Here is a 20,574-nt window from a genome sequence, read left to right on the forward strand (position 1 = left end):
CCCAGTCCAAGTCGATATCTAAATAAAGTTAAAAATTTTGTGACCATGCTAGAAAAGTCATATAAACATCCACATTCTGTCCAATCTGGCTGAGCTTGAACTATTTTTTCCCAGAAGACTTAGCAAAACTTGCATTGCTACACATGCAATGCTGGGAGACAGCTTCGTGTGATTTCACTACTGCTACTTCATGTGCTACCATGATTGGCCTAACCCAAAATTAGGTAGGCGAGCCTTAGGTGTCGCTTCAAACATTCAGTCAAAAGGTTTTGCTGAACGGCACTCTTTTCCCTAAACACATTTAATTGGAGAAGTCCAGGATTACTAATGTGTGGATCAAAACCTGAGTGCTACACATCATCAATCCAGATCAGCAACTATAAACACAGCTAGAAGAGATTCTTTCTGCTGAACAAAAAAAAATTTACTTCTGATTTGAATTTGTCATAGATTTTGAAAACCCTGTGAAAATTATACACTGATAGTGACCTCCAAGTCATGTGATGGATTGCTTATATAACAATATTGATAACAGCTGCTCTGTCTGTGCACAGGATGTGTTTTGAGGTCAGTATTGAATCACATTTTGGAAGGCAATGCTCTCAACCTCACATAATAACTGCTTCAAAACAGATAACATCAGTCAACACGTGAGCATTGATGCTTTATAAAGTACATTTGTTTACGGAAATGTTTAGGCCAAACAGTTGATTTGCTTCACTGAAAATGTTTGAAGCAGTTTGTCATTGGTTTACAATCCTCATCATGATCCGATGTAAAGCATTACCATAAAGCTTTATTTGTAAATAGAAACAAATATATTGGAAAATGTACTGCTAGATGTCACATCACAAACCCCATCTATATCAACTAAAATAAAGTGCTGAAGGGTTTCATTCATTACAAAGTTTGTGTATGGCTTTCAAATTATGACTAGAAATGAACAACGGAGAGATGCTTTTGTTTGTAAGTGCTTGAAAATCTGTTATTTGATTACTATAAGATATGTAGTGAAGGGAGAGAATTATATCCTTTTGCATCACTACATATCTTTCTTGTATTTTAATAGCGTCGGAAATTGTTTGCTACTTTAGGTAAATAGGTATCTAATATCACTTTCCTTCAGTATGGTGCAGATTTTTTGTCTGGAAAAGACAAAAATCGCAGAAGGGTGAGTCATAACTAGAGTTGGGCTATAGGCCAGCTGCAATAAAAAAATACACAGAGCAATGATGTATCAGAAACAATAATGAATTTAATTGTCTTGCTACTATAATATGCTATATAAATAAAGTTGCCTTGCCTGAAATCTAGATTAAAAACATGTTTAGAGCATTTTTATTCCAAAATTCCTTTGAGTTTCTGACAACCATTTATGTTGTTTTTTAATTTTTACCAATATATCCATAGTTTCTTACTGTAATTATGTATTTTATTCTCTTTTTTTATTTTTCTCCCTGCCACTAAAAAGTTTCTTTCTTTTTGTTTCCCATGTAGGGCACTTTAAATTGTCTTGCAATTGAAATGTGCAATGTCTTAAATTCATAAACACAAAAAATTTATCTAGCTATTTTTACAGTGGTAAAACTGATGTGCATAATTACTGGTTATGTTTACACATGTGCACTTTTAAACAGCACAGTAAATCAATTTTGTACATTAAGATAGTCTGAGTTTAGAAGGTGATTCATGATAATATATGATAAAAAATGTGTTTTAGTGAATATTTTACAATTTGTGGCACTATCAGACTGTGTAAATGGAATTTAACTTCCATCCAAAGATGTTTAAGACTTCTGGATACTAAAGAACTCTAGCACATGTCATATTAAAAATACTAATAGGATCATATACAATTAAAAGTTGTGTAGAACTTGGGGTTTTAAAAACTGTATTTTTTCTTTTACACAGTGTTGATTAAATTCCATTTTGTTTTAAATATGCCAACCAGTTTTTATTATTGCCATGCAACTAGGTTGATCATCATCAAACCAGCAGCTGTAATCAGACCCAAGAGTTTCTTAAAACCATGCTGTTGTGATGGAAACAGGTTATTTTTTCCAGTATCTGGATGGAATTCTCACTATCTTTGGTCTGTGTTTCTAATGAACGCAAAGCATGATATCAATAATACTGAAGCAATAAACATTTGCTTGTTTACTGCTAGTGATATTGTCATAGCAACACTCGCCAACATTGCAGCATATATAATTAGCTTTAATTCTTATGCTTTTTTCTGTACTCATTTGTTTTTCCAATGTGAGAATTTGCCCCCAGATGTACATTAAGAAAAAAATGACGCCTTATCCTTTGGGAGGGAAATAAGCTTACATATTTCTTTACATATTTTTCATCTGTCATCTAGGTTAAATTAATCCTAATAAGCACAGACTACTGTACACAGTATACATCTGACACGTTTCTTCTAGACCTTATGAGAAAAAAAAAATGTTTTACCCTATCATTAGCTTTGGGACACAGAGACACTAACAAAATGTTTGGCAAGGATGTGTGTGTTTACAGCTGCTGAATGAATTCTAAATATGGAGCAGAAATTCAAACTTGTGAATCAGGAAGAAACTTAAGAGAATTACAGTACTGACTGAGGCAACTATCTGTTCCACAACAATAATGAATATAAAATATATGGGTAACATCATAAAGGTGGGTCGAAGAAGAGTGAGATAAAAGAACAACTAGGTATTAGATAGTAATGTATTAAAAGGTGTATTGGAATATAGGAAGTTGGAGACTGTTGAAGGGTCTGCAAAATTAAAATCAGTAAAGTCTATTTTTTGTTGTATATTTATCCCTAAGTTATTACATCAGATTTGTAGCTATGGGTAAAATGTGATAAAAGTTTTACGTTGAGCTTAATTAACCCATTGCAAGTTAGTAGCTAACTCAAAAAGTCATCCATTCATTTTTTCCCATCACGGTTATTCTGGCTGGGGTCACGAGGGGTGCTGACTCTAGCTATCTACGTGCTAGAGGTGGGGTAGACCCTGGACTTTTCGTCAGTATATTGTAGGGGAACAGACACAAACAGGAAAAACATCCATTCACACACACACTCACACCTAAGGAGAATTTAGAGAAGCCAATTAACCTAACAGTCATGTTTTTGGACTGTGGGAGGAAGCCGGAGTACCCAGAGAGAACTCACGCATGCACAGGGAGAACATGCAAACTCCATGCACAAAGACCTGGGAATTTAACTTGGAACCCTCATGCTGCAAGGCAGAAGTGCTACCCACTGCGGGACTGTGCAGCCCAGATAAAACCATAAAAAAATTAAAAAATCTCATATATTAATAGAAATAATGGCGTTATACTCCATTGAGTTAGGTTTAAATGAAAAGCCAGGCTTAAGAGAATGTATGAGCACAAGAAAAAGTGAAAGTCTAAACTTGATTAGTTGACTGATAAGCATCAATATTTTTCTTACTGAAAAGTTTATAATTTATACATTCATAAATTTAAAAACTTGGCTACAAGACAGCAGTGATACCCACTGCATCACTGTGCAGCGTTTAACAATCATTTTATGCTAATTTCAGGAAAGACATGAGTATTTTTAGTGCCAGTTACTTGCAATGCAAAAATATTCATATGCATTCATACATGTATTAATAATTACAAACTTTAGTATAATGTGTTATACCATCAGCTGTCCCTATACCTTTGCCAAAAAAATGCACCCCTTGGCAGCTTCACTAAAAAATGTTTTTCTTTACCAGATTTTTGTGTCATGATCTGTCCTGATAGCTGACCTAATGGTTCATTTCACTCACCTGCATAACTCTAGTTTCTATTCATTGCTCATCTTATCCACCTGCATCTGCTACTTTATATTTGGCTCAGCCCAGCTATCGTGGCAAGATCATTGATGATGTATTTTTGTTTATTAGTTTGATTTTTTCCATGATTCATGTCCTTGCTCTCGGAGGCCAGTAGGTAGCGAGAGTGTTAGTGTTTGCCTTGTCATCTCCTGACCATGTCCTGGCTCTTGCCCACTGAGCATGTGCCGTTTCCTGTTTTGGCTCGGCGGGGTGGAGCTAGTTTAAAGTCCTGTAGTGGTTTTTATCCATTGAGCATGCTTGTTCCTGTTTTGGCTCAGTGGAGGAAGCCAGTTTAAAGTTCTGCTGCTCTCCTTGTAGCACGTCTTGTCTCTGCCTCTCTACTACTGAGTCTGTTTGTTCTGCATCTGAGTGTGTCTGCCTGAGATCGCTGCTGTACTCATGGAGCTCTGAACCTGCCGGAACACTCCACGGATTCCTGGAACCCTGGATCTGTTTCTTCTTGTTCGGATCAGAACCCCTGGTCGGGGTACGGTCTCCTAGATCTCTGAACTGATCTGTTCTGACCTGTTTTCCCTGACCTGGCTGCCTGCCTGTCCATTGGAAAGTGCTCCATCTGGGACACTCTGTGTGGTTCCGCAACGCATCTCATTAGCAGTGCACCGGCTGGATCCTGCCTCACCCGAGGTAATGGACTGAACTGTTAAACCAGGTAAGTGACTCACGCGGATAATCATCTTCCGTCTGATTATCATGGTCACGTACCTGTGTTTCTCCCCATCCAGAGTGTCAGTGATGGGGCAATGGTCTGCCTCCCCTCGCAACTGCTGCATTTCTCCAGAGCCACAGCTCCACGTTATTCTGTGCTTTGTGTTAATAAATGTTTTGAACTTTTCCACTGTCTGTCTCGCCTGAAAACTGGATCCTACATTCGGGTTACTTGACATTTTGGTTTTGCTGGACTTTGTTTGAAACTGTGCCAAAAAAAGCAGTGTTCTTAAACTAAATTATATTTATGACAACTGCAGTTGTAACTTGATGAAATGTAGAAAACAAAAGAGGCATGAAAGTTTTTGTAAGACATTGTATGTAGTAATCACTGTTAAACCAACAAAAGATGAGGTGAAACCATCTGACTCTCTAACTGGGTTTGCATTTACATGCCTTCATAAAAAAAGACATGTTTCTCTGTTGCCTAAGCACAAATAGAAAATGTCTAGTTAATAGGTAGATAATATCATATAATTTCTACAACTGTGACCTTTCACAATCGTATATTCAAGCCTAAAGTATAAAGCAAGTTTCTTTTTTGTTTTTTACTGAAGTCAAGTGATATGGAGCCACAACTGCAGAGGCTGGAAATAGATCTCAGCATGCAGTTTGCTTCCACAGTACAAAAGAAGATCCTTTTAGCTGTGTCAAGCAACACAAAAAGGACATACATCAGAATTTAGAGAGGGAATTTAGTGCTCACTTATACACTACATTCCTCACTTCTGCAGGAACAACTTTGAAGTTACACATGCAATGCATGTCATTTTAGGGTGACATACAAAAACCTTTTGGAAGGTTAAGAGGTGAAATCTCTAAAAAAGGACAGAAGTGCCTGGCATGCTTAAAATCATATCTAGTTCTTCCTAAGTAAAAAGTTTGGTGCTGCTTACAAAAACAAAAATACAATATAAAATCCTACGGTACTCTAAACCCTAATAGGTTTCAAATACTGTACCAAAGCTTCTCCCAACAGGAAAATACACGTCTTGATTCATGTGTCAAGATAAAGATGATGTTTGTTTTTTTATATATAAAATATCTTACATATTTATTTTTCTTCTTTTTATTTCCAGCTCTGAGTGAGCCCCATAAATCACAGATAGCTGATAAACAAAGGCATAGCTACGCTGCGCTGCTGCCATCACGCATGGTGGTCCAGTTACATCATCGGTTGAGATAATCTGATGGAGTCATCCTTTATGGTGCATGTCAGACAAACAAAAATCCAAAAGCTGAATAAGCACCACAAGCTACGGATGCAGGGAAATTAAAAGCCAGCTTTGGTTCCGGAGACTCAACCTGTAATTTGTGGCTGATTATTTGGAAACATGCATTTTGTTTCCAGGCACGCTCTCTTTCTGATTTCCCAATAAGACAGGAAGGCTTGGAAAGGTAATACTGTGTTACATCTGAGGTCAAAGGGTGCACTCTTTCCATGAAACCTAGTCCATAACCCTTTGTCATAAAGTCTACAATATTACTTGTATCACTGAGAGGATGAGGTGAAATCACTGAAGAAGTATTAATAAGATTAAAATGATCTGAACGTCTTTGTCATACTTGTTAGAAACAGGTTTTGGAGCTACAGAGCAGGGCAGCAGATACTGTAAGCAGCATCAGAGGATGAGAAATAATCGAACATGGCAGATTGTGTGAGCAGGAGATCACTTCCGAATTCTTACATTTCACAGTGCTATGCATGCAAGGATATGTATGTCCACTCAATAAAAGGATCATAATTCTTTTATGCATTTATTAATCACACCAATTTAACATCAAGGGGATAGATTATTAAACCAACCAGGGATAAAATGACAGCAAATCAATCTGCATAAAGAAAATAGGTTGCCTTCCAAACATATTGCTCTCATAACAATTGCAACAGCATGAAGCAAGCACTTGTCTATAAATCTGTCTAAATATAAGCTTATTAGGGAAGAAAGTTCTACAAAAAAATATGTCTCTGCAATTGATTTTGATTCAATAGATACTTGGTTGTGTGTGTGGTAAATATACACGTGCCTACATGGGGTGAGGTGCAACTTATCTTGTCATCATCTTCTCTGACTTTAGCATACAATCTAAACATAACATTCAGCTTCACTGAACAAATACCTTTAAATAATTACATCTTAACATTTTTTTCTGTGAAAAGTCTGTTTCATGGCCCCATTGACTGTGTTGCCCTACAGTGCAAAAACAATCTAAAAATAAGTACAAATTGTCTTAAATTAAATGAATTTGTCCTTAATTTGAGTCGGTAAAGAAGGAGAAAACAGGAAGGAATAGGAAAACAACTGCAAGCAGACCTCCAACCCTCAAAGTACACTGCTTGTTAAGCGCTGCATTAGACATTTAAGGAAATCTGCACGATTGAAGGCTTTGTGAAAAGCTACACACATAATATACAATAAACTTTATCAATACTATGCAAGTAATAATGGAAATAACAGCTTTGCAGATATTAGATTGTCTCCCTTTGACTGTTGCTAGGGGTCCTTTTAGTCTTTTGGAGCGATGGACACAGAAATAGCGCTCCTCATGCAGTGATGGGGTTTGTAAGGTGCTCGTGTTACACCCTTCATACGTGTAACTCAACCCGTCTGTCATCCAGGCTAATTCTTGACACATGAGCAACAGCGGTATTATCATAGCCAACACTCATCACTCCACGACGGTAGCACCAGTGGCGTGTCTTGTGCACTCAGCTGTTGCCGTCTAGGAGGGGACACTTCAGTAGGAAGATATCACAATCTCTGATAAAGTCAACCAATTACAAGTACAGATATACTTTCTTTCAAATTCCTCTAAATAAAAAAATTAGAAGAATAAATAATAACAAAAGAATTAAACCCACAAGTAAACAGATTCCTCCAGTGTGTGAGCTGATCTCCATATAAATCCACCTGTTCTCTCACACCTTCAGGGTTTTTTTAGAGCAGATTTAGGAGCCATCAGCATCATAATGATTAAGGAACAAATAAAAACATGGAATACTATGGGAGAATTATCCTGCCATAATGCAAGAGCACATAATTTCAATTTGAGAGAAGAATTTCATCTTCTTGCACTCAAAACATGCGCTCTCTCTCAAATATTTTCTCTTCTCTCTCAAATCTTTGTTTCTTCTCTCAGATTTAATGCTTCTTGCAGAGATATTTTCTCCTCTCGCTTGCCTCCTCCTTCTCTTCGTGCACAAACCGCACTCTGCTCGAGTCTCAGTTACGCTTTCCAACCCGTGGGCTCTACTTGCGGATTTTTTCTCTCTCAGATTGGATCGGATCGTCGCCTAGCAACCTTTCCAGCCAATAGAACGACAGCCTCAGAAAGGGTGCGCTTGTCTGGAGCACCCCACAAACATTTAGAACAACCTCGTTTGGTCAGATGGTGATATATATATATATATATATATATATATATATATATATATATATCAATTTTTATCAATCTGGGATGGATGCCGTTCGGTCTGTCTGTGAAAAAGGGTAACATTTAGTAGAATACTTCAAGCTGACTGGGTGACGTGCCAGCTAGTATCCGCCTTCCACAACACGCTTTCAGCCAATCATAGCAGCGAATCGTGACATTTTCACAACTAGCGGAGTAAGCTTAAAAATCAAAAACTTTTTTTTAATCCTGTCGGAAGAAAAGCACATACATCTTTAGAATCTACAAAGGCACAGAGTGCTTCTCTTTGCTCCGTTTCTTAAACAAGATTTTGTCGTGATTTTAGCTAAAACCAAATAATTTGGGGTATCAACAGGTGAGTCCTCCAGTGTAGCCATGTTTGTAATGCCCCATTAAGGCCCTTCTGATTGTTGTCATTCCTACCTGTCCTGCACCAAAAAATGCCGACTCGCTGGTTGTTAGGAGACAGAAGTATTAGAGGGATTCTTTCAAAATGGATTTGTTGTGAGACTGAAAACTCAGAACTTGTGACAATCCAGGTTGAAGCGCAAGGTTACAATTACTAATCCAATCACATAAAACTTGAATACATGATCCTAACATTGTTTGTAGTTGCAACTCAACCCATGTGTCACATACCTCTTAATGCTGTAGTTTAAAAGAAGCATGTTTGGAAATTTAAGAAAATAAGGAATCACTTACCGTATTTTCACGACCATAAGGCGCACCGGACTAAAAGGCGCACTCTCAGTTATGTGTCCCATTTCTGTATTTAACACACACATAAGGCGCACCGGACTATAGGGCGCGTTTTTTATATACAGGTACAAGTCCTCTACTACCTTTAAATACCTCTACTGCGTATTTAAAAATACAGCGGGGGCAAAACTGAGTATGATTGTGCTTTATTCATGTATTTATTACAAAGTATTAATCAAACCTGGCAGCTGGCCGTGAGACAGACACATTGCAGATGACAGAGCACTGTGATCGCTCCTAAATTAACTTAAAATCCTGAAACCTGCTGACGGAATATGTTCGCTTTTATTGCCGGTATCCTGGTGCCTGCAGCTAAAATTATTTAGATGAAAAACACCTGCCAGCAGCCGCGGTGAACCCCAGGCTGCCCAGCCTACAGGCTGCTGATGAAGAGATTTCTGCTGTCAGCGCACCGCTGGTATGTGGGGGTCTGAGCGCCTCCGACAGAAATAGATAATCTGGATGAACTGACTGCAATTATTAAGTTTTCAGGTGGACTTTCTCACTTAAAAACATATTAAAACTACTTTATTCCCACTGATCACAGCAAATATAGCTGCAAGATTTAGATTATTTAGATGAAAAACACCTGCCAGCCGCCGCGGTGAGGCTGCTGTTGAAGGGATTCCTACTGTCTGCGCACCGCTGGTATGTGGGGGTCTGAGCGCCTCCGACAGAAATAGATAATCTGGATGAACTGACTGCAATTATTAAGTTTTCAGGTGGACTTTCTCACTTAAAAACATATTAAAACTACTTTATTCCCACTGATCACAGCAAATATAGCTGCAAGATTTAGATTATTTAGATGAAAAACACCTGCAAGCAGCCGCGGTGAACGAAAGGATTTCTCCTGTCGGCGCACCGCTGGTATGTGGGGGTCTGAGCGCCTCTGACAGAAATAGATAATCTGGATGAACTGACTGCAATTATTAAGTTTTCAGGTGGACTTTCTCACTTAAAAACATATTAAAACTACTTTATTCCCACTGATCACAGCAAATATAGCTGCAAGATTTAGATTATTTAGATGAAAAAACACCTGCCAGCCACCGCGATGAAGAGGAGGAGACGCGCCGGGGATGCTGTTGAATTAAGTTTTCAGGGAGAAAAATACAGCGGGAGCAAAACTGAGTATGATTGTGCTTTATTCATGTATTTATTACAAAGTATTAATCAAACCCATCAAAGTCATCATCCTCTGTTTCTGAATAAAACAGCTGCGCTAAATCAGACATGCCAGTTTCCCCTTCTTCGCTGTCAGTCACTTTCCGTGCAGCGCGGCTCCTCAGAAATAATGCCGGCTTTTGCGAAAGCTTGAACAACAGAGCCAGCAGACACTTTAGTCCAAGCATCTACAATCCATCCGCAAACTGTGGCGTAATCTGCCCGGCGCTGCCTTCTTATCCTGAAACTGTGGTCTCCGTCGGTCATCCATCGCTCCCACGCCGCTCGCAGCCTTACTTCGAACGGCTGCTTCACACCGATGTCGAGCGGTTGAAGTTCCTTTGTCAGACCCCCGGGATAACGGCGAGCACAGCGTTCATTTGATTCACCTTTTTTTCACATCGGCTGTGAGATGGGCACGCAGCGATGGTGATGCGTGGAAAAAAACCACCTAGTCTTCTCACATACACCTGCCTCAGCCACGCATCCATCCAGCCTTTTCCATTTGCGTTAATATCATATGTCATCAGAGCGCTGTCTGTCTCGCTGGCAGCTCCCAGATCAGCTTCTCTGATTGGTTGATGCGGCGCGTCCAGCAGCAAAACTTCAATTTTTCCATCTCGAGCAGCAGAAGCGCGGCGCTTCAGATGCTTAAACGCTCCCGACGTGCTGCACCAAAATGCGCTGCGGGACCTTTTGCTGCACCTATATGCGCGTCAACCATTGACTTTGCATGTAAACTCGCTGCTTCTGCTGCACCTGCTGGGTCCGGTTCACACCGATGTCGAGCAGCGTTAATTTGTTTCCCCATGTTTTTCACATCAGCTGTGAGATGGGCACGCATGGAGTTACATATTAACAGCGATGGTGAGGGGTGGAAAAAAAACACCTGGTCTCCTTACATTCAGCCACTCTTTCATCATCTCCTCAATGAGGTGGTCTCAAAAGTCGCAGTTACAACACACATAAGGCGCACCGCACCATAGGGCGCACCGCACATTTTGAGGGAAAAAAAAGACGTTTAAGTGCGCCTTATAGTCGTGAAAATACGGTATATGAATCTGTGCTGTTTTTCTCTTCCATTCTGATTCATCCACTTTTAAAGGCTATATGCTGATAGTACCACAAAATGCACAATGTGTCTCAAAGATCTGACCCGTATTTACTGACTTCAATATGATGTGGACTTTCTTCCACCTTTCACACACAACGCCTTTCATCAAACATCATCTTTTGAGTGCCTTCAACTTCAAGCATTATACATCCGCCTGTCTGTGCAACTTCAAGCACCCTCCACGCCTGCTCTGACAGGTCTGTGTTTAAGTTGGCTTTGATTCAAGGAAACACATGGACAATATTCCGAAGAGTCTGACAGCACCTTTAAACAGTATGCTCACACTAATCAAAGGCTAAACATGGTGAAAGGACCAAGCTTTAATCTTAGTTTAATCCTCAATTTTTATGTCAGCTACAATTCATCACTGTCATTTTACCCAAATCTGTTTTATAAAGTTCAGATTTTGTGGATGTATTATTACTTAAATCTTTTGAATTTTATGCATTGTCTTTTGGTTACAATTAGGGCTGAGACAATTAATCAGATTAATCGTCATAAATCTGTATTGACTTAATAAACAACAAATTTGGTAATGGATTAATTGTTAACTGGAGTGTAGAGAGTATAGTAGTAGTAGTATGGTAGTAGTACAAAGTTATTTTTAAAAAATGTAAATCTTTTGCATTAATATAAAAAAAATGTAATCCGTCAGTATGCTACATCCAGAACTACTCAGTTGGAAAAGTTTTAGTTTCAAGTGGTTTGATTTCGTAAAATGTATTCTTTAAGCCACTTTTTGCTATCCGGTTATTAATTGGTCAAATAAAATAAAAACAATTGACAGATTAATCAATTTGCAAAATAATGGTTAGTTGCAGCTGTTTACAATTTTCTAAATATTTAGGGAGCAATTGTCTCTAACGTGCACAGTAAGCACCCATATCTCTAAGTCACTTGTAATTTCAACAGATGAACAACTGAAGATTGAAGTGCACATCGGTCTCTCAGGGGAAAGTATACTTAAATTTTCTTTAACAAAGAAAGCATAGCTTAATTTGGTGGGGTTTTTATGTCGTCTATTAAGTCGATAAGGAAAAAAACAAGGACAAAATTTCCTTTAAGAGACAAGTTACTCCTGTATGGTGTAGTAATGAAAAAGATAACTCAATGGTCCAAATAACATAGAATTGATTGGTAAAAGCTGCTTAAATAATATGATATAAATGTACTCAATGATTTAGAAGGCAGAATAACTTTAACAAGTTGACATGAGAGAAAGTGTAGAGAAGCTGAGACTAGTCGTCATACAGCAATAGACACCATTGACTATAATAAACTACTATATCAGCCTGTTTTCTACTGAAAGGCTCAGGGTTTGTTATATCCATGTAAAGACTCCTGGGGAATTTACCAGAGTGCTGTTCCCATTTACTTTGAAAACATTCTAAAATTCAGCCTAAGGAAAATTTGAAATAAAACAGAAAAACTACACCGTTGGTCCTGCGGGTGGCAGTAATAATATCACATAGCTGGCTATCCCTCTGCTGTTGTTCCGTTTGACAAATAGTACTACATTACCAGCTTTAAAGTTTGCAGTCAATTAATTCATTGCACTGTTAAATTAAAGTATATCGCTCAGCATTAAAGGTTTAAATGGAGTTGATAAGGATCAGATCAGGATCCCTGAAGGCTGGGAAGCTGCCTCCAATTTTGCAACTGCTGTACCGTGAGCATAAAACCATCCATCCATCCATTCATCCATTTCCCGTCACGCTTTCCCCTGCTGGTGTCACGGGGGTTGCAGGTGCCTATCTTCAGATGTCTACAGGCGAGAGGCGGGGTACACCCTGGACAGGTCACCAGTCTATCGCAGGGCAACACAGAGACAAACAGGACAAACAACCATTCACGCACACTCACACCTAAGGAGAATTTAGAGAAGCCAATTAACCTAACAGCCATTTTTTTGGACTGTGGGAGGAAGCCGGAGTACCTGGAGGCAACCAACGCATGCTCAGGGAGAACATGCAAACTACATGCAGTAAGGCCCCAGGCCGGGAATTTAACCTGGAACCTTCTTGCTGCAAAGCAGAAGTGCTATCCACTGCACAACATATAAACCATAGAAACCATTAAAAAAACAGATATATATATTAATATAAATAATGGCGTTTACATGAAAAGCCAGGCTAAAGAGAATGTGCACAAGAATAAGTGAAAGTGCTCTAAACATTAAGCACTGATATTTTTCAATATGTTTCTTACTAAACAGTTTATAATTTATACCTACCGGTACATAAATTTAAAAACTTGAAAGATTCTAGTGAAAAAAATGTTTTCATGCTGTGGTACTGGCAGTCTTTACTCGTTACCTAAAGCTTTATATTGGAAGGGCAATAGATTATTATTTCTAATTTACATTATTTCAAGGTATTTCTTTTTCAATACAGTAAAAATATGTTTAGGCTGCATTTTTAGGCTTCATCAATACAACCACACAAGCATCAGGTATGATATGCAACAGAGGAAATGATGCCAAGTTACTGAGAATAAAAACAACCATATCAAATGTCTTTAGACTAGTTGCTATGTAAACATTTAAACATATATTTGATAGATCAATCTTGTGTCTGAATGTGTTTATGTTGAGACTTTATGCAGCAAAGCAAATATACCTAATCTCATATTATAGTGCATTATCTAGACACTAATGAATCAGATTTAAAACATCCCTTTAGCAAAGGTTAAACATGTCATAAAGATGTCATGTTTTTTTATCCGTATGACATAACATCTTGGAGTTTGTATAGATCTGTCATGCGCAATCAATTACAAAAGTCCTGTATTACTGAATATCCCAAATGTACTGTAAAGGATTGAGATCTCGTGATTGTACCCCACACCATTACCCCACCTCCACAGGCTTGAAGTGTTCATACAGAGTAATATGAATCCAAACTTTCCTGTGGTTTATGCAACATTCTGACCCTACGATTGGAAATAAGGCCTAAATCTGGTATTATTCTTCTAATGAAGAAATAGAAAATTTAATTTGTAAATCAATTTTCATGAACATTAACATCACAATGCAGTTCTCAATCAACATTTATCTTTTTCTGATCATTTGTTTTTAGCTTGAGCGTCGTGTTAAACTCACAGCAGATCAGCAGTTTCCTAAACAGTCAACTCTGTCATCAACTTCCCCTTTAAAGTCACCTGAATTCATATTATTTCCCATTTGCATGCTTCATTTGAACTTAAGCAGTTTCCTCATTGTATTTAAATCCCTAAATATATTGACTTGCCATCAGGTTATTAGCTGATTCACCACCCTATGTTAAGACAATTAAAATTTGTGAAGTAGCTAGTAAATTTTTATAGTTAAAAAGTGGGAAAAACACTACTATTAAGTTCTAAAAAGCTACTGAACAAAAATTCAACGTCAATACATCGTTTGTTAATCGTCTTGTGCTTTATTCGGGACCGGGTCGCAGGGTAGCAGCTTCAGCAGAGACTCCCAGACTTCCCTCTCTGCAGACACTTCCTCCAGCTCTGCCAGAGGAATTCCCAGCCCAGCTGAGAGATACAGTCCCTGCAGCATGTCCTGAGTTGTCCCCTGGGCCTCCTGCTGATGGGAGGTGGCTTGAACACCTCTTAAGGGAGGCGTCAATGGGGCAACATAAAAAGATGTCCAAGCAACCTCAGCTGACTCCTTTTGAGGTGGAGGAGAAGCAGCTATACTCCGAGTGTCTCCCAAATGACCAAACTCCTAACCCTACTGTATCTCTAAGGTAGAGCCCAGTTCTTTCATTCATGATACAGATTTCATGACCATAGGCGAGGGTAGGAACGCAGACCAACCAGCAAATGAAGAGCTTTGCCTTTTAGCTCAGCTCTCTCTTCACCAAGACAGACCAGTGCAGCGTCATTATAGCAGCAGCCGCACCGATCCATCAATAGATCTCCTGCTCCATTCTCCCCCTACTCGAGAACAGGACCACAAGATACTGAACTCCTCTATTTGAGGCAGAAACTGTCCTCCAACCTAAAGGGGACAAACCACCTTTGTTTGGTCAAGAACAATGGCCTCAAACTTAGAGAAGCTGATTCTCACACTCGGCTGCAAACCGCCCTAGTGAATGCTGTAGGTCTTGGCAGGAGGTAGCCTGCAGAACCACGCCATCCGCAAAAAGCAGTGATTAGATCTGCTGGTCCCCAAACCAGATCCTGGACCCTGGTAGGCTAAGCATAAACACATTGTTTTGCTACAAAATAAGTAACCATGATACTGTGACCAAACATTCCTGTTTTGGATGACCTGCACCAAGCAAATCCCACGACTGGAAATATCTCAGATTTTAGCATCTGAGGAATAAGATGTAGACCGTGTAGAAAGCATTAAGCTTTTCATCCAAAACAGTGAGCTATCCTGTGACATTACGGATTTAATTTAGTTGTAACTTAGCTGACCATTGCTGGGATAAAGGTTTGGTTTGTGTTACTAGTGTTTTCAGCATTTACTGTGCTTAAACGATATGCCTGGAATCTATTTTTACAAACAATAAGAAGTGGAAAATATACCAAACTTTCATAGATAACAGAAGAACAAAGGTCAAGATTAATTCCAAAATCTGTTTCAGAAGATATGATTGTGGACTTTACAGCGACACAATGTGCTGCTCTGTCATTAGTCCACATACCTTCATTTTTCTGCTGAATCTTTTCTGAGTGAATGCCTTATTCTGCTATTTTTTTGTGTAGACTAAGAGAAGGCATGGCCTCCATGCAAGAACTATCAGTGTATATATTTCCCATTTAAAACCAACAATCTTAGTCTGCATTTTATTAAATGATGTATGGTCTGGTCATGGTGTTGCACAATCCAAACAATAGAGCTGTCATTATTCCGACTTTTGCTTGGCTGTTCCCTTTGCTTGAATATGCTGGAAATCCAAAATATCTAAAATGAAAAAATAATAATGATAATAATGGAAAGATGAAAGAAATTGGAAGAAAGTAAATCTTTATATGAAGTTCTGTAGTTTGATTTTTTTATGCGGGCTGGTTGAAAGAAATCAAGTTTATTATAAGTAAGGAGTTTTTTTTATATACTTACAATGCAACATATTTCACGAGTCAGCTGGCAAATGAATATCACTGCCAACTTATTCAGAAAATAATACCTATTAAATCAAAGTTTATTTCCATTTGAATATTTTTTTTTATGTGTTTATCTCCAAAATTTATGAAAAAATGTTTAACAAATGAAAACAATATAAGGTTCACCCTCTGGTGGTAAACTATTTAAAAGAAGATGGATCCATTCAGGCCATGGCTACACGCTCATTTGGAGCAGCTGCAGCTGAGTAGGCAACCAACTGCTGTGAGCTGAGAAATCAATAATCAGCACTTATTGTCTCACGTCATCAACCCTCTTTGGGTTGCACCGCTTACACTTTTTCAAATAACTGGTTTTACATGATAACCCAACCTGACCTAAATAGCAAATATGGCTAAATAAACTAAAATAAACTAGTTCCCTCTGCTTCCATGATGGGCTAATATAGATGTGGTCCTAAAGTTGATTGGAAAAAGTATAGTTAACTGTATATAAATATTTAAGTAAAAGTCAGCATGACCACAAGATTTTGACCTTTGATCAAACGAAAATAACTATAATAAATCCCTACTGCTAAAGTACTGATTCTTTATTGGTACAAGAGGACCCCCTGGCAAACTTGAATTAATGTCCTGAGGTAGACTGCTATTTCTCAAATAGAGAAATGTGGGATATCGCAAAATAGACATTATCTGACCACAGTTTGCTTGGTAAACATGTTTCATGGGAATTGTATGTTACAAAATGTTACCAGATGAATCATAATCAGGCAAAGAAAAATTAAGTAGTTCGTGCAAAAAGTAAAGCATACAAATCATTTTGTTCTATTTAAATTTGCAGAAAGTCATGTTTCTACTGAATAGACCTAATCCAACCTGTTTCTATTTTTTTTTTATTTTGATGTCAAACAATGATAATGCATGAAGTATGCATCAACAAAACATTGCAACAGATTTAAAAAAGTTGAGTTTCCAGGAATGTCTATTAAAACTTTTAAGGTTTAAGCTAAAATAGCAAAAATCTTGCATCTCAGTAGTAAACACAATCTTTGCTCTCTCAAATTTACTTGAAATGTTATTCAGAGATTGAACTCCTTCAGGTAAAGCACTGTGTGCATTTATCTTCTCTATAGAAACAGCTTCTGATGTATCACTTTAAAACTGGGATACGTCACTGGTGCTGGTTTCAATCAAAGGCCAAAGTTATCAATAGACTCTCAAATGTTTTTAAACCTGAAAAAAAAATCTTTTTAACCTATCCACTGCACCATTTTTATGTCACATTGTTTTTTAGAATGGAAACAACCCACCTAAATAGTTAATTTCCCTGCAAGATACTGTGATTGTTTTAGTATGTCCATGCTATAAATGGTTAAGTCTTTTACTTTAATTTAAGGGTCCCAAATTTGATTCCAAGTTATTTCTAGAAGGAAAGCTGGTATAAAAACTCAGTTTGCAAGTTGTAATGATGTTGTGTATTGATCATTGAATAAGGGAGCTAAGGACTGTCTCCATCTCTTTATGTCCTTAAGAGACAGATCAATTGCTGACAATCAACTGTTAAAGATATTCTATTTCTAACATCAAAATTGTAGCCTGTTGTCCACAATCTGAGCCACTTTAAGTTTTATCTCAGTTAAAGTCAAAATAAATTAATGCTTCAGAATATAGCTAATTGGTATTGAGAAAAATGTGACATTGTTATATAAAACAGACAAACCCAAAAGGGTCCTGTCAGGTGTGGCTATCTACTTTAATAATATTTCAATCAGCTGGTTTAATATTTTATTGGCAAAAAAGTAGCTTCATGACAGCTGGTGGAAAAAGAAAAACACCCAACAAATAATGAATTCCAAACAACTGTTTGGATTAGTAATGCACAAACTAAAATTAGGATTATGACATGTTGAGTATAGCCCCCACTTGCAGTCTGTCCATTGTTAAAACTCAGCCTTTTGTATAATCTTTCTTTTTTAATATATAATTGGTACACACACACAAGCAGAGAATGCCAACCTTAAAATAAAAGCAGCAGCATTTTATTGGGTTAGGAATTGGGTTAAGAATGAACGTTTAATGCAAGTTTCTGATGCATCTAGAGGACCAGGAGATTTTATTTTTTACCTCACGCTTCTAATGTTGGGTGTAAGTTACTATCTGGCTAAATCATACTGTAAGAAGTTAGGCCAATCTAACCATAAACATTTTACCAAATCCTCTGTATGATTTTATAAAGCTAGAAGATGTAGAAGGACTTTTGGGGAGGGGGAAAGTAAGAATGTTTATATCTTTGTTTAAAAGTTCACACTTACCAGTCCATCACAGTTGCTGATAGCCACAGAGGCCTCTGGCATGTCAGTCACATCACCAGTGAAGACACAGTCCCCATGGATGTGTTCCTTTGTCTTTTCCTCAAAATCCTCCTGCCATTCCACGAAAGCCCCAGGGGCCACCAACCTCTTGTTGGCTCTGAGGCGAAGGTGAAGCTCTTTCCCAAACAAGGTGACATTGAAAAAAAGGTGGTGACCTGAGCTAGAGGTGACTGATGGTATTGGGGGGACACTGCGGGCCACCCTTCTTCCACTGCCAGAGGCTGAAAGATTTTCAGCAGCAGCATCACCTTTACTTCCACCAGAAACCACGTGAGAAATGTATCTGCCATGGGAGTCTGTGCTGATTGGCACCATAAGACCATATTCACTTAACTTTCCAGAGAGTTTTTCTGATGGGACAAATAATGTCAAATGAGATTCACTAAGAAAATACATTTGACAATGAAAAAGAAGGAATGGAGGGGTGCAATAAAAATAAATAAGGAAAATAATTTGCTTATTTAGGGAGAAAGTAACTGATGGACATTCAGAAATATTCAACAATTCTTTTATCTTTTTTTCAGCATAATATCTGTACATTGACTTTTATTTATAAAAACTGCAATAGAAAAGTGAAAATGAAACAGCAGGAGAACTCACCATCTGATTCTGCAGCCAAAATAGTTTCTAAATATACTTGACAAAATGAAAACCACATCAATAAATATATACAATCCATAGCTCGAGTTAAAATGTGAGGGGATGCAACTTTTCTAACTTTCCCCTTCAGTTGTAAACTATGAAAAGCCCCAAAAAAACGCAGAGGAAAAGTGCTCAGAGCTGAGCTCCAGCGAGGCGGCCGGGCATTTCTCAGCGTCGTCCTCTCTACACGCCAAACTGAAGCTGCCTCCAGTGTGTTGGCCCGCGCTGAACTGCACACACCGAGACTGTGGCATGCACTTAGGGAACCGAACAGAGGGGGGGGGGGGGGGGGGGGGGGGGGGGGGGGGGGGGGCTAGTGGTGGTGATGACGACAAACTCCCCGGTATAAGAGCCGGAACGATTGGAAGTTGTTGCCCACTTTTTCTTCCTCCTTTCCTCCTCAAAACTTTTTTTTTTTTTTTTTTTTTTTTTTTATGCAGAACAAGACCAAGTTAATACACGCCTACACACAGACAGAAAGAGGGGAGAAAAAAAACCTAGGTAGAGTTAAGATGCAGAGACATAGTGTCCCAGTGGTGGAACATCTGCCGTCCAGTCGTGCACAATTACGCACCGATGGTGCGCCGAACGCGCCACCCCTAACCAGCGGGAGCGCGTTCTCTCTGAGAGACAGCCACATATTGAAACAAGCGGTCTTTTCCTTACCTCATAAAGGCTACCACTACGTTATATAATCATATTAAGTTCGGGAAGGAAAAAAAAAGCCTGCCTCAGCCACAGCTGACGTTCAGTCATGGAATCTGGGCTATTTGTCTTTAACATGCCGAAGAAAACCCCGTCCAGACGCCAGATGCAAGGTAATAACTCATAGAGAGGGTGTTTACATTAGTCCACAAACATATGTTAGTGATCACATGGCAATAAATCTGGGAACAGCATTCCTGCACACGAGGCACTGGTGACGATAGCACTACAAAGCCTTGGTCCAGAACTTAGGAATAAACATAAAAGGTGAAAACTTAAAGGAATAGTACACCCAAAACATGATTAGCCTTCATTTTCTACTCACCCCCATGCTGAACAAAACTCTGGAGTACTTTTTTGATATCTCAAATGCATCTGGAGATCTGGGAGGCTTCTTTCTGTCTGCTGACATTCAAATAATGGAGGTCTATGGCGCCCGAGACAGAAAGGTCCACAAAAGTCCACAAAAACGTGTCAATATTCCTCCATACTGCTCGTCCAATGTAATCCAAGTGTCCTGAGTGGGTAGCATCCAGAATTTACTCGAAACGAAGTCATTTAGAACGTTTTAGAGCCTAAACAGTAGTGTATAGGATTTCCTAATAGCGCCCCCATGCGCGCTCACGATTCTACGGAAGCCGGCAGACCAAACCGGAAGGAAGTGCGCATTCAGTGTCTGCTCTGCCGATAATGCAAGCGTAGAAGAAGAAATGTGCTGTTTACCTGTGCAAAGAAAGAAACAACGAAAGAAAAATGTCTGAGGACTTCAGTG

General features: G+C 38.7%; 1 protein-coding gene across 2 annotated transcripts in view; it reads right to left on the bottom strand.

The window, feature by feature from the left end:
• The window catches only part of LOC119774940 (A disintegrin and metalloproteinase with thrombospondin motifs 14), an 89,432-nt gene extending 70,062 nt beyond the window's left edge, over positions 1-19,370 (bottom strand). Inside the window, exons 1-2 of one of the 2 annotated variants that reach the window (XM_038272726.1) lie at positions 19,056-19,370; positions 18,396-18,805 (exon numbers count right to left, since the gene is read on the bottom strand). In XM_038272726.1, the coding sequence (XP_038128654.1) occupies positions 18,396-18,805; positions 19,056-19,134 (489 nt within the window). In that variant the 5' untranslated portion in view covers positions 19,135-19,370. The remainder of the gene's footprint in view (positions 1-18,395; positions 18,806-19,055) is intronic. The other variant, XM_038272725.1, reaches the window with a different exon arrangement.
• Between the last annotated feature and the right edge of the window lie 1,204 nt (positions 19,371-20,574).

Source organism: Cyprinodon tularosa, unplaced genomic scaffold (assembly GCF_016077235.1).
Source record: "Cyprinodon tularosa strain WSP-4 unplaced genomic scaffold, ASM1607723v1 ctg84, whole genome shotgun sequence".
Lineage (NCBI taxonomy): Eukaryota > Metazoa > Chordata > Actinopteri > Cyprinodontiformes > Cyprinodontidae > Cyprinodon > Cyprinodon tularosa.